Source organism: Notolepis coatsorum (genome assembly GCF_963971535.1).
Source record: "Notolepis coatsorum genome assembly, chromosome: 1".
NCBI classification, from domain to species: domain Eukaryota; kingdom Metazoa; phylum Chordata; class Actinopteri; order Aulopiformes; family Paralepididae; genus Notolepis; species Notolepis coatsorum.
This window is the reverse complement of record NC_140165.1, coordinates 322964920-322979946: the sequence shown is the minus strand read 5'-3', so window position 1 is coordinate 322979946 and position 15027 is coordinate 322964920. Positions and strand designations below refer to the sequence as shown.

The window sequence follows — 15027 nt, the reverse complement described above, 5'->3', positions numbered from 1 at the left end:
TCAGTTTATCACCTGGACTCAGTTTATCACCTGGACTCAGGTTATCACCTGGACTCAGTTTATCACCTGGACCCCAACTCCAACTCCTGAAGACCAAAACTAACTGCTAAACTAAGCAAGTAACCTGCAGTAGACGTTATGAAGGGCCTGAGAAGAAACTGAACCTTATAATGTGTCAGTGTTTGCAGAACCTTATCAGCGCTACACAGGACTATCAATACATTACCCAGCACAGATAGTGAAGCTCTGGCAGACCCATCAATCAATATATTACCCAGGACTGATAGTGAAGCTCTGTCAGACCCATAAATCAATACATTACCCAGGACTGATATTGAAGCTCTGTCAGATCCATGAATCGCATCATTAGGGACTTGCAGACTGATGTACTCCTTCAAAGCCTCTCCTCCTGAATACAGAAAACAAAATGTGACCATCAATACATTGACCATAAAATAAGAATCTTTAGATGACTCTTAAAATGGCCACATGGCCAAGATAGGGTGTCATTTAGAGGGTGTCCTTTAGGGTGTCATTTAGAGGACGTCCTTTAGAGGAAGTCCTTTAGAGGAAGTCCTTTAGAGGGTGTCCTTTTAGAGGAAGTCCTTTAGAGGAAGTCCTTTAGAGGAAGTCCTTTAGAGGAAGTCCTTTAGAGGGTGTCCTTTTAGAGGAAGTCCTTTAGAGGAAGTCCTTTAGAGGGTGTCCTTTTAGAGGAAGTCCTTTAGAGGAAGTCCTTTAGAGGAAGTCCTTTAGAGGGTGTCCTTTAGAGGAAGTCCTTTAGAGGAAGTCCTTTAGAGGAAGTCCTTTAGAGGAAGTCCTTTAGAGGGTGTCCTTTAGAGGAAGTCCTTTAGAGGGTGTCCTTTAGATGAAGTCCTTTAGAGGAAGTCCTTTAGAGGAAGTCCTTTAGAGGGTGTCCTTTAGAGGAAGTCCTTTAGAGGAAGTCCTTTAGAGGAAGTCCTTTAGAGGAAGTCCTTTAGAGGAAGTCCTTTAGAGGAAGTCCTTTAGAGGAAGTCCTTTAGAGGGTGTCCTTTAGAGGAAGTCCTTTAGAGGAAGTCCTTTAGAGGAAGTCCTTTAGAGGAAGTCCTTTAGAGGAAGTCCTTTAGAGGAAGTCCTTTAGAGGAAGTCCTTTAGGGTTCATGTGTCATGGTTTCAGGGGTCATCAGTACTGACCTTTGGGACATAGCAACCAGTTGGATGTGATGGTCTGCTCAACTCCCTCTGCCTGAGAGAGAAGCACATAGAAAATAATTTATATTTGTATCACTGCCACATCTGTAACATCAAGGCTAAGAAAATACAATCATTTCAAATGATACAGTGTAACACTATAGAGACAGGATACAGTGTAACACTATAGAGACAGGATACAGTGTAACACTATAGAGACAGGATACAGTGTAACACTATAGAGACAGGATACAGTGTAACACTATAGAGACAGGATACAGTGTAACACTATAGAGACAGGATACAGTGTAACACTATAGCAGCAGGTTATAGAGACGGGATACAGTGTAACACTATAGAGACAGGATACAGTGTAACACTATAGAGACAGGATACAGTGTAACACTATAGAGACAGGATACAGTGTAACACTATAGCAGCAGGTTATAGAGACGGGATACAGTGTAACACTATAGAGACAGGATACAGTGTAACACTATAGAGACAGGATACAGTGTAACACTATAGCAGCAGGTTATAGAGACGGGATACAGTGTAACACTATAGAGACAGGATACAGTGTAACACTATAGAGACAGGATACAGTGTAACACTATAGAGACAGGATACAGTGTAACACTATAGAGACAGGATACAGTGTAACACTATAGCAGCAGGTTATAGAGACGGGATACAGTGTAACACTATAGAGACAGGATACAGTGTAACACTATAGCAGCAGGTTATAGAGACAGGATACAGTGTAACACGTGACGCATGGCTAAGTGCATTGTGTTGGACCAAGGAACCAACGACTGCTGCTGGGGACCCACTTGCTGTGGCTGGTAGGAGGCACCACTGAGTTAATTGATCCCTGGTTCTTGATGTCGTATTGGTATTAGTACCTCACCTTCACCACCAGAGAGCGTGTGACCACGTCGATGCGACCTCTCTCTGGTACGTTCACAATCTCATTGTCACATGAAGCGTGTGACGCCACAGCCTCAGCAGTCACCGTCACGTTCACAACCCCTGTTAGAAGATAACGGACAAAGTGCATCACGTTATGACACGTCATCATTCACTGGCAGTGGTGGAAGGTAAGTACACATTCGAGCTACTTGTGCTTTACATGAGTATTTTCAGTTTAGTAACAAAAACATCTCAATGACAACACGGCAACAACAACATTCCATGCAATACACAGTCCAGTAAAAGTAAAAGTAAAAACAGACAACTGGGTGTAATAGGCTACTTAATATGACTACTGTCTGTGTTTAAAAGTCTGATAGCCGAGGGGACAAAAGATTTTGCATAGAAAACATGGCAAAAATTTATGAAGATTATATACTTTCACATGTGAAGCCTGTCAAATTCAACAGTTAATCAGAGCAGCATAACTGGACCACGTACCACTTTATCATAACCTGTAATCAGAGCAACATAACTGGACCTCATACCACTTTAACACAACCTGTAATCAGAGCAGCATAACTGGACCACATACCACTTTAACACAACCTGTAATCAGAGCAGCATAACTGGACCACATACCACTTTAACACAACATTTAATCAGAGCAGCATAGCTGGACCACATACCACTTTAACACAACCTTTAATCAGAGCAGCATAACTGGACCACGTACCACTTTATCATAACCTTTAATCAGAGCAGCATAACTGGACCACATACCACTTTAACATAACCTTTAATCAGAGCAGCATAACTGGACCAGATACCACTTTAACATAACCTTTAGAGGTCAATGGATCGAGGCTTGAATGCTCCTAAGCACTGGAATACACAGATAATTTAGAATATGTACTTTTACATTAGATACTTAAGTACATTCAATAGCAAATACGTCTCTACTTTTAGAATTTGAATGGAGGACTTGCTATTTTATTTAATTTTAACTGTTATTTTATCTGGCTATTTCTACTTTAACTTAAGTAAAAGGAACTGTGTACTTGTTCCACCACTGTTCACTGGCAGCATTCATAATGGGTTCAGTGCTGGTGACTCACCCAGGACAGTGGGGGCCATGGTCCAACTGAGGGTCCTACGTCCGTTGGCACACAGACAGGAGGAGTACTGGTCACCAGAGAGCGCTGTGAGAGTGTAGTCTAAGGATGGAGTCGGGGTCACAGTGACCTGTCATAAAGGTGTGAAAATACATTATGGACACAAGCACATACCTGATGAATTATTCATTATCTCTGTGGTTCCTGTATCAATAACAGCCAATCTGCGTACCATGATGCAGCTGGACAGGTAGTTGAAGATGGTTGCCTTCAGCTCAAAGTGCTCTCCCCGGATGATGGAGTAGGGCAGGCTGAGCTCCAGGAAGAAGGGCTGGAAGACTGTGAGCTCTTTGGAAGGAGCCAGGCCAAAGCCTTGAGAGGACAAACAGAAAGCTTCCGTCTCCCAGGTGGTGATGGTGTCGGGGACAGTGAGGGACACGTCCTTTACACCCGACGCTCTGGACAGACAGAAAGATAGACAGACAGACAGACAGACAGACAGACAGACAGACAGACAGACAGACAGACAGACAGACAGACTTCTGTTGATTTTTGGTTGTAAACGTATAAACGTGTACAAAAAACTATGAAAAGTTATGCTAGCAGTCTACTAGTCTGCTACTAGTGAAAGATGAGAGAAACAGAGATTCAATTTACGTGACTGCGTGCAATTTGTCAGTCGAACCCCTAACCTGTCTAATGTAGCACAGCCTATAACAGAGTCATGTCTGACCCGTCTGTAATGTAGCACGGCCTATAGAGAACACGCTACATGCCTATAGAGAACACGCTCACCCCACTTCCACCAGATCCCAGATCCATGTCTCGGGGAAGAATTGACGGACAGTCTCTATCGGGGGAGGGGCCCCTTTACCCATTGCTCCTCCTGGTCCATCCATTCGGCTCTCGACTGCCATTGGGTAGCTGTCGTAGGCAACTACGAAAGAGACCAGACACCGTCATCACGTGTGACATATTGAACTCAACTCAACTGTGTGTGTTGCTGGGAACATTTCAACATATTTCACTGATGAAAGAGACATAAAATAAATCTCACCAGCAACACGGTCGCCGAAGAACAACTTTCCCTTGAACATGAGGCAGGACGGCTCTCTGATCACCAGGTTTGTTGCCACCTTTAGCCCCAAGTTCTAGATCAACCAACAACATTCATAGATATTACTACACAATTGTGTACATGGCGTACAATGTGATGGTTATTGAACAGTTAAAGGGTTGATATTAAAAGTGTGGGAAACGCACCTCAAAAACTGAGTAAGCGTCGTTTTTCTCTCCCCGTCCTGGATATGATCTCCTTGGTCTGACATGGAGACACTCTGTAGGATCTTCAAGCTGATATGGAATGTATGATGACGTCTTGACGGGCAACAAGTCAAATAACTGTTTTAGGGAAAAAAGAAAGAAAGAAAGAAACAATTCAAAATGAATAGAGTCAAAGCAAAACATTTACCAGTGTTCTTTTTTTTTATTAAATTATTTTTTTTTCTACATTTTTACAGCTTTTATTTGGGACAGGACAGGCAGAGAAGAAAGTTGGGAGAAGATATGGGGAGGACATGCAGCATAGGTCCCCGGGCCGGATTCGAACCCCGGACGCTGCAGTTCTGCGGGGGCCTCTTTGGTGTCCCCCGCCAGCTCGATCCCGAAATCCAACTACAAGCTTTTTAACTGCAGCAACTTTAAGATACGCTATTGGAGCTGGAATTACCGCGGCTGCTGGCACCAGACTTGCCCTCTAATGGATCCTCGTTAAAGGATTTAAAGTGTACTCATTCCAATTACAGGGCCTCGAAAGAGTCCTGTATTGTTATTTTTCGTCACTACCTCCCCGAGTCGGGAGTGGGTAATTTGCGCGCCTGCTGCCTTCCTTGGATGTGGTAGCCGATTCTCATGCTGCCTCTCCGGAACCGAACCCTGATTCCCCGTTACCTGTGGTCACCATGGTAGACACGTAAGGTACCATCGAAAGTTGATAGGGCAGACATTCGAAAGAGACGTCACCGCCACAAGGGCCAACGATCGGCTAACTGTTATCCAGAGTCACCAGAGGGACCGGCGCCGGCCCGGAGGCGCGACACCGCATGGGTTTTGGGTCTGATAAATGCACGCATCCCCGCAAGGGTCAGCGCTCGTTTGCATGTATTAGCTCTAGAATTGCCACAGTTATCCAAGTAACAGGTGAACGTCCAAAGGAACCATAACTGATTTAATGAGCCATTCGCAGTTTCACTGTATCTGCCATGTGTACTTAGACTTGCATGGCTTAATCTTTGAGACAAGCATATGCTACTGGCAGGATCAACCAGGTAGCCTCCAATCCGAGGTGGGCCCACGCGGAACCCGGCCACCGGCACCCGGGGACGCCTTCGAGAGACGTGACCCGAGAAGCGAGGCGCTGCGCGCCCTCGTCGCGGCGATCTTGCCCCGAATATCACGCGTGCACCGTTATCACTGCACAAACAACCCTGTTGAAAGTCGCACTGTCGGCACGCGTGACCGAGGCTTCACCGGGCTTACGGCTGGGGCGGCAGCGCTCAACACAACTCTTTGTACAGGACTAGGAGGTACCTCCAACCGAGGTGGGCCCACGCGGAACCCTGCCTACGGCACCCGGGGACGCCGTGCCCCTGGAAGCGAGGCGATGCACCGTCGCTCTGGCAGTCTTGCCCCGCTGACCACACATGCACTGTTATCACTGCACAAACAACCCTGCTGAAAGTCGCACTGTCCACACATGTGATCAGGAGGATGCACTGCCTTTGGCTAGGGCCACAGCGCTCAACGCGACCATTTCTACAGGAATAGGAGGTAGAATACGGAGTTTGGGGGAGGATTCGCGAAAATGTGTTTACCTGAGGCCGGGCGGAACCAGGAGTTGCGTTGAAACCTACCAAGCAACCCGGGTAGACCGCCGCGACCGAGGTTATCGGACTACCAGGTCAGACGGGCCGACTTAGTCTCGCTGTACGAGGGCTGGCTGGGGTATGACGGATGGCGTGGCGGCGCCACCCGTATGTATCCCCGACCATAGAGGCGAACCTGCAGGCGGTAGGAACCGTCCGCCGAACACCGGCTGTTAGGCCGCGTCGGTAGGGGCCCTCCCAAGGCAGGTCACGTTTTCCATTCGGTCTGTGTGGGTGTTCGATGCGTTCACTGGGGCCCGGGGCTCCGCGCCGACGGGCCGGGGTGGTCGGTTTTGTCCCCGGGTCGATCCGACCACCCTGGACCACTTTCCCCTGAATGGGACCGAAATACAACCTTTTTGACTTTTTTTTGTAAAAAAAAGTTTTTTATGGAAAAAAAAAATTTAAAAAAAAAACGTATTAAAAAACTTAGGGACCCACTGTGCAATGTTACTCACTGTGCCTTGTATATATATTTTTTATCTATTTTACCTCATTTTCTAGCACTCGCTTGTATTTAAATATGTTTAATTTAAGTATTGTGTGATTTGGGTCTGATAAATGCACGCATCCCCGCAAGGGTCAGCGCTCGTTTGCATGTATTAGCTCTAGAATTGCCACAGTTATCCAAGTAACAGGTGAACGTCCAAAGGAACCATAACTGATTTAATGAGCCATTCGCAGTTTCACTGTATCTGCCATGTGTACTTAGACTTGCATGGCTTAATCTTTGAGACAAGCATATGCTACTGGCAGGATCAACCAGGTAGCCTCCAATCCGAGGTGGGCCCACGCGGAACCCGGCCACCGGCACCCGGGGACGCCTTCGAGAGACGTGACCCGAGAAGCGAGGCGCTGCGCGCCCTCGTCGCGGCGATCTTGCCCCGAATATCACGCGTGCACCGTTATCACTGCACAAACAACCCTGTTGAAAGTCGCACTGTCGGCACGCGTGACCGAGGCTTCACCGGGCTTACGGCTGGGGCGGCAGCGCTCAACACAACTCTTTGTACAGGACTAGGAGGTACCTCCAACCGAGGTGGGCCCACGCGGAACCCTGCCTACGGCACCCGGGGACGCCGTGCCCCTGGAAGCGAGGCGATGCACCGTCGCTCTGGCAGTCTTGCCCCGCTGACCACACATGCACTGTTATCACTGCACAAACAACCCTGCTGAAAGTCGCACTGTCCACACATGTGATCAGGAGGATGCACTGCCTTTGGCTAGGGCCACAGCGCTCAACGCGACCATTTCTACAGGAATAGGAGGTAGAATACGGAGTTTGGGGGAGGATTCGCGAAAATGTGTTTACCTGAGGCCGGGCGGAACCAGGAGTTGCGTTGAAACCTACCAAGCAACCCGGGTAGACCGCCGCGACCGAGGTTATCGGACTACCAGGTCAGACGGGCCGACTTAGTCTCGCTGTACGAGGGCTGGCTGGGGTATGACGGATGGCGTGGCGGCGCCACCCGTATGTATCCCCGACCATAGAGGCGAACCTGCAGGCGGTAGGAACCGTCCGCCGAACACCGGCTGTTAGGCCGCGTCGGTAGGGGCCCTCCCAAGGCAGGTCACGTTTTCCATTCGGTCTGTGTGGGTGTTCGATGCGTTCACTGGGGCCCGGGGCTCCGCGCCGACGGGCCGGGGTGGTCGGTTTTGTCCCCGGGTCGATCCGACCACCCTGGACCACTTTCCCCTGAATGGGACCGAAATACAACCTTTTTGACTTTTTTTTGTAAAAAAAAGTTTTTTATGGAAAAAAAAAATTTAAAAAAAAAACGTATTAAAAAACTTTTGAGTTTTTAAAAATTTTCGGGGCATCCATGATTTGGGGGTCTTCGTCGGAAAAATCCGATTCGAGATGAGGCTCCCGTCGTCGGGCACGAAACGCGGGTTTTCAGCCTCTCTCCAGGCCTCCGGGAGCCACCCGGAGACCTCTCTCCATACTATAGGGATGGTACCCGTCTGTCGGTACCCCCCTGCACACGACATACCGGAGGAAGGCCGTTTTTCGAGGGCCTTGGGGGAGAGTCCCCCCCAGGAGCGACTTTTTTTGGTTTGGCCTTGTCCGGTTTTCTTTTGCGGGATTTTGCGCGCCGCGTGGGAGCATATTCGAGACACATATCCGATTGCAAAAAGGTGTCCCACGGTCTCCTCTATGTCCGGGAATATTTCCACGCGGAACGGAATCACGCGCCGCCCGTGGCACGAGTTTCCGTTTCGGCGATTTTATTGACCCTTGTCGCGTTTCTTTTTCTAAGCGTTTTCTTCCACACATATGAATTGGGAATAGTTGCGGGACGCCGAGATGTACCCACGGTAAAAATCTCGCGTGGATCCTATAATAGGCTCACTATATACAGCGTTTTCAAAATCACGCGAAACGGTCGGGGTCGCGAACCGACCTTTTCCCCTCGTTTTCGAGACGGGAAGTGATTTAGGAAAAGATTCCCCATACCGAGGGGCACCCGTGGATTTAATCTCGCGGGGATTGGGGCAATAGTTTTCCCGTAGTTTTCCCGTGACCAAACTAACCCTAACCCTAACCCAGCAGCGTTTCCGTTTCCAGCGCATTTCCAAAACTCATATTTCACTGATAACACTTTAACCTATTGGTAAACAAATGTATTGCTGAAAATATACACGTTGCCTGCTGTTTTGACAGGGCTAGGGTCTTTACTCTTGGCTACATTTGAAAATAAAATGTCATTGTGATGTCATTCTGGGTCCGGTCCGGTACCGGCCCCATCGGGCTTAAGACGTTAAGATAACAGATGACAGAAAAGCTGTGAGCAGAGAGGGAGAGCCCAGTTAGGGTGGCCAGACGTCATGCATTGCGCGTGATTGTACAGCATTTCTGTCTCTTTTCATGTGTCATGCAAATTGAGACCATGTCCCGCATGATTGGTTGTCATGCGCGCTAACGTCTCCCCCCCCAAGCCAATGGGAAGAACCTCTATGTGTCGCGTAACGTTACTACTATCTGACCGCGAGTGACACAGCATCCAACTTTGTTGTGAGCTACATGTAGGTAGTACGTACCTTGTCTGTTATGGTCTTACCTCATGTATTACCTTGTTGTGAGCTACATGTAGGCGTTACATTGTATCTGTAGTACGTACCTTGTCTGTTATGGTCTTACCTCATGTATTACCTTGTTGTGAGCTACATGTACCTTCAGGCGTTACATTGTATCTGTAAAGGCCATATGAGTGTTTTGTTTATTAATATTATTATTATTGTGCTTAGGATAGTGTCTTATTTATGTTTGAACACTAGAGGGCTCTCCGCCTCCATTATAGCCACTTCTATAAATAGCCTAGCTAATTAACGTAATCCCATGCACCTGTGATGAGGATACATTTTTCAACCCGTCTCACCGTTTGGAACTGACCATGGAGCAATTGACAACTGTTCCGATTTAACCCTTCATTCACCATCATGCACCTTTGGACAACAATAAACTCTGTAAACAGCAGCAACTTGGGACATTCCATATTTACATCACAAACTTTGGGACCGAGTAAGATAATTAATTGCGGGTGCATCGTGGACGCTTGTCGATTCATTGGGGAGCGACAAGCGGACACTACAGTATCAGTAGTACATACCTTGTCTGTTATGGTCTTACCTCATGTATTACCTTGTTGTGAGCTACATGTAGGTGTTACATTGTATCTGTAGTACGTACCTCGTCTGTTATGGTCTTACCTCATGTATTACCTTGTTGTGAGCTACATGTAGGTGTTACATTGTATCTGTAGTACGTACCTTGTCTGCATCCAGCTTCTTCCCTGGCTCTTTGATCAGAACACTCTGGTCCACAGCACTGAGGCCACATAGGGAGCCGGGCTGGGCCGACACCCGCAGCGTGTTCTCCTCTCCTGGGACCGCTGTGGAGGGAGAGAACTCCACCGACACCTGAGACACAACGGAGACATCAGCTTTAGAGCTATGATCTGGACCGGTTTAACCCATTTAAGATGTTCCATCTCACTCCAGTAACATGTCAAACTGAATTTCACAAGCGTCTTCACACTGACCTTGTGACTGAAGCACTTCTCTGTGGGGAAGTCCTGACTGTGAGCGATAACAGTCTCACTGGGCAGGACGGCGTACGCCACCACCTGGACTATTGGGGCCATTTCTGGAGACACTTCCATCTTGAAGGAGACTTCACCCTCAGTCACTGCAACAGCAGATCAAAATGCTCTTTGAGTGTGTTCCATATTAGGAAGTTGTTCTACTGTTTGTTGTACTGTTTATTCATTGTCACACACCTTCTCGGCAGACACTGACCTGATTACTGCTGTGAACACACTGTCACAACCTTCCCCCCCGAACTATGAATCACTAAAGACACTTTTAACTGCTGCTGTGACCCACATGGGTTAGGGTTAGGGACCCGCTGTGACCCACTGTCGCCTCCATTCACATGGGTTAGGGACCCACTGTGCAATGTTACTCACTGTGCCTTGTATATATATTTTTTATCTATTTTACCTCATTTTCTAGCACTCGCTTGTATTTAAATATGTTTAATTTAAGTATTGTGTGATTTTGTGTGAAGGGTGGACTAGCAAAGTAAGATTTTAATTATATGGCAAACTGTCTGTTTAACTGTGCACATGACAATAATAAACAATCTTGAATCTTGAATAAATGGTTTATTCCAGACAATAGAAAATTATCAAAAAATAACAACGAAAAGATACAAAAAAATGATATTTTGATATGAAAGAGAAAAGAAAAAGAGTAGAACAATAACTGCTTACCTGGTCCATCCTGCACTCCAGCCTTTACGAGACCTTGGTTTATGATCGCAGCTCTGGATAAGACCTACGTCAAAACAAATACAGTTTACTCACCGTCTCAAAGCAAGGTTTTTGTCTTTTATAAGATAAGATAAGCTATTCCTTTATTGATCCCCTTGGGGAAATTCAGGCATCATAATCTGCAGATAGTCAGCAAAGGTAAAATAATGGTAGATTTCATTTAGGTTTTGCTTCATAAGTCTTTCTGCTCTCTGGAAGATTGCATCTTAATGGCACCATTTTAGCAACTTCTGGTGAGTGTTTGACGAGCAAGTGACGTTTCATGTTTACATAATGTTTACATAATGTTTACATAATGCAGAAAATTAAATTATATGAAATATCATTGCTTGTATTTACATGAACAGCTGTGGACCAGCAATGCCTGTCACTGCCACTAGGGGCAGCATGGCTAACCATGAGTAAATGCCCGTCACTGCCACTAGGGGCAGCATGGCTAACCATGAGTAAATGCGAGTCACTGCCACTAGGGGCAGCATGGCTAACCATGAGTAAATGCCTGTCACTGCCACTAGGGGTAGCATGGCTAACTATGAGTAAATGCCTGTCACTGCCACTAGGGGCAGCATGGCTAACCATGAGTAAATGCATGTCACTGCCACTAGGGGCAGCATGGCTAACTATGAGTAAATGCCTGTCACTGCGACTAGGGGCAGCATGGCTAACTATGAGTAAATGCCTGTCACTGCCACTAGGGGCAGCATGGCTAACCATGAGTAAACTAGTGAGTTAGTGTGATGACAATGAGTTATGAATACCAAGAAATGTTTCAAGCTGATCCAATGTTTTATAGTGACAACAATATAATTCTAAAATGACCCAAGTTTATTTCCCGTTTCAATGTTTGCTAATGCAATAGTTGACACGATATACATTTGGGTCCAAACTGTTCCCTAGCAACATAATTCCAGTAAAAGTGTCTATAGGAGCCTCTGGACCAGGGGGGGGGGCAAATGGAAACTTTTATATTCCTTAACCCTTTCACTAAAGGTTAACCGTCGGTAGTGTGATAGTAAAGGGTTAACCTGCTGTTGTGTGGCAGTGAAAGGGTTAACCTTCTGTGTATTGTCGCAGTGAAAGGGTTAACCGTTTGGTTGTGTGGCGGTGAAAGGCTTAACAAATTTGGGGCATTTATTTAAAACGCATAATGGTTTTAATAGTGGCAGTGAAAGGGTTAACCGGTTGGTAGTGCGGCAGTGAAAGGGTTAACCGGTTGGTAGTGCGGCAGTGAAAGGGTTAACCTGCTGTTGTGTGGCAGTGAAAGGGTTAACCATCAGACCGGCATGTCGTCCGCACTGAACAATTCGGGGAATAAACAGCGTTTGTTCATAAACTACAACGTCTGGACCAAACACAGGGATATAAACACAGGGATATAAACACAGGGATATAAACACAGGGATATAAATCAGTATATATTTATATATAAACACAGGGATATAAACACAGGGATATAAATACAGGGATATAAACACAGGGATATAAACACAGGGATATAAACACAGGGATATAAATCAGTATATATTTATATATAAACACAGGGATATAAACACAGGGATATAAAGCAGTATATATTTATATAAACAAAGGGATATAAACACAGGGGTATAAAGCAGCCTCCGCCTTCCTGGTACAAACAGGGATATAAATCAGGCCTCCTGGTACAAACAGGGATATAAATCAGGCCTCCTGGTACAAACAGGGATATAAATCAGGCCCAAGAAACAGTCATCACCTCTCAACTGGAGATTCAGAAGAGTGATATTAAATGACCAGGTAGGGACATTAGGAAACACCATCACAGGGAAGATGGAAGGGGCCTGAAAACGGATCAAACCTAATGTTTCACAATGGTGTGAATCAGGGGTGTAGCTGGAGATTCTGGGCCCCATGAAAGAATCTATTTGTGGGCCCCCAATCCATGCGAGCGCGCGTTAGCGCGCAAGCTTAACACATTTGGGGCATTTATTTCTTGATGAATAACGCATAATGGTTTTTACCGATTTTTTTATAATACAGGCAATTATACTTTTGAGTCATCTACATTAACTTACTTTAGGATAATAATAAAACCATATTAATAAAAAGATAATAATATTGTTCTCTGTACCCGGATGTGTTCACCTTGTGTTTCTAGCCAACAATGACACTGACAGATTTGCTAGCTCTGCCAGCTTGTGGTTTGCTGCGCCACCGATACCTTGGCAGGAGAGAGAGCTGACAGCAGGGTAGCCTTACTTTACTCACCAGATACATCACGTCCACAGAGCCGCTGACTTCCCCAACAAAGCTGTACTGGATGGTGACGTCCACTTGTCCACCGCAGGGAAGTGGTTTATCGCTGCTCTTCACCTCCAGAGAGCTGACTGTCTTAGTGTCGGAGGTCGCCAGCTGGACCACGGAGAGGGCGTGTTCCCCGTTCTCATAGTAGGGAGATCGGTAGCCGGGGTACTCCACCTTCTGTTTAGCGCTAACCTGGACAGCAGGAACAGAGGAAAGGAAACAAATATGAATAGTTTGATCAGTCCGAGGAGATTGTCCATGTTAATAAAGAAAGAGACATGTTATCATCAGTACCAGGAGATTACCCCGGTCTGGTGTTCACGTTAAAGAGTATAATTATTATAGCTATATATAGTAACTTATTATTCTGTGAATTTCTCCTCTATTGGCAGAGCATGAGGCGAGGCCAGCAGCTAAGTGGTCAGGATGAACAGAACAATGTTATACTTACTATTAGACTGACGTCCCCTTTGAAATGAGTCGTGTCTAATGAGAAGCGGGCGATGCCATCACTGCCGGTCGTTAGATTCAGGAGGCTTTTGTGAGTCTCTGGCCATCTTCTGGACTGAAACACGTAGACCGCCTTGTTGGGCATCGGGGCGTCGTTGAAGTAAACAACTTTAACCTGGTAGAAACAAACACATGTATCACAGAATGTAGTAAACAACTTTAACCTGGTAGAAACAAACACATGTATCACAGAATGTAGTGAACAACTTTAACCTGGTAGAAACAAACACATGTATCACAGAATGTAGTGAACAACTTTAACCTGGTAGAAACAAACACATGTATCACAGAATGTAGTGAACAACTTTAACCTGGTAGAAACAAACACATGTATCACAGAATGTAGTAAACAACTTTAACCTGGTAGAAACAAACACATGTATCACAGAATGTAGTAAACAACTTTAACCTGGTAGAAACAAACACATGTATCACAGAAGGTAGTAAACAACTTTAACCTGGTAGAAACAAACACATGTATCACAGAATGTAGTAAACAACTTTAACCTGGTAGAAACAAACACATGTATCACAGAATGTAGTAAACAACTTTAACCTGGTAGAAACAAACACATGTAGCACAGAATGTAGTGAACAACTTTAACCTGGTAGAAACAAACACATGTAGCACAGAATGTAGTGAACAACTTTAACCTGGTAGAAACAAACACATGTAGCACAGAATGTAGTAAACAACTTTAACCTGGTAGAAACAAACACATGTATCACAGAATGTAGTAAACAACTTTAACCTGGTAGAAACAAACACATGTATCACAGAATGTAGTGAACAACTTTAACCTGGTAGAAACAAACACATGTATCACAGAATGTAGTGAACAACTTTAACCTGGTAGAAACAAACACATGTATCACAGAATGTAGTAAACAACTTTAACCTGGTAGAAACAAACACATGTATCACAGAATGTAGTAAACAACTTTAACCTGGTAGAAACAAACACATGTATCACAGAATGTCAGTAGTCCATATGAACAGGGTTAGGATGGGACTAAAGCAGTATTAGATCTCACAGGGTTAGGATGGGACTAAAGCAGTATTAGATCTCACAGGGTTAGGATGGGACTAAAGCAGTATTAGATCTCACAGGGTTAGGATGGGACTAAAGCAGTATTAGATCTCACAGAGTTAGGATGGGACTAAAGCAGTATTAGATCTCACAGGGTTAGGATGGGACTAAAGCAGTATTAGATCTCACAGAGTTAGGATGGGACTAAAGCAGTATTAGATCTCACAGGGTTAGGATGGGACTAAAGCAG

General features: G+C 45.6%; 1 protein-coding gene across 1 annotated transcript in view; it reads right to left on the bottom strand.

The window, feature by feature from the left end:
• LOC311226736 (alpha-2-macroglobulin-like) overlaps window positions 1–15027 on the bottom strand; it is a gene marked incomplete at both ends in the record, with an annotated part of 36756 nt that overhangs the window by 12815 nt on the left and 8914 nt on the right. Inside the window, 12 exons of the mRNA XM_084312146.1 lie at window positions 227–294; window positions 1167–1222; window positions 2078–2199; window positions 3198–3324; window positions 3427–3652; window positions 3990–4131; window positions 4252–4345; window positions 4458–4595; window positions 9890–10039; window positions 10162–10307; window positions 13197–13428; window positions 13688–13861. Of these exons, the coding sequence (XP_084168272.1) occupies window positions 227–294; window positions 1167–1222; window positions 2078–2199; window positions 3198–3324; window positions 3427–3652; window positions 3990–4131; window positions 4252–4345; window positions 4458–4595; window positions 9890–10039; window positions 10162–10307; window positions 13197–13428; window positions 13688–13861 (1675 nt within the window). The remainder of the gene's footprint in view (window positions 1–226; window positions 295–1166; window positions 1223–2077; window positions 2200–3197; window positions 3325–3426; window positions 3653–3989; window positions 4132–4251; window positions 4346–4457; window positions 4596–9889; window positions 10040–10161; window positions 10308–13196; window positions 13429–13687; window positions 13862–15027) is intronic.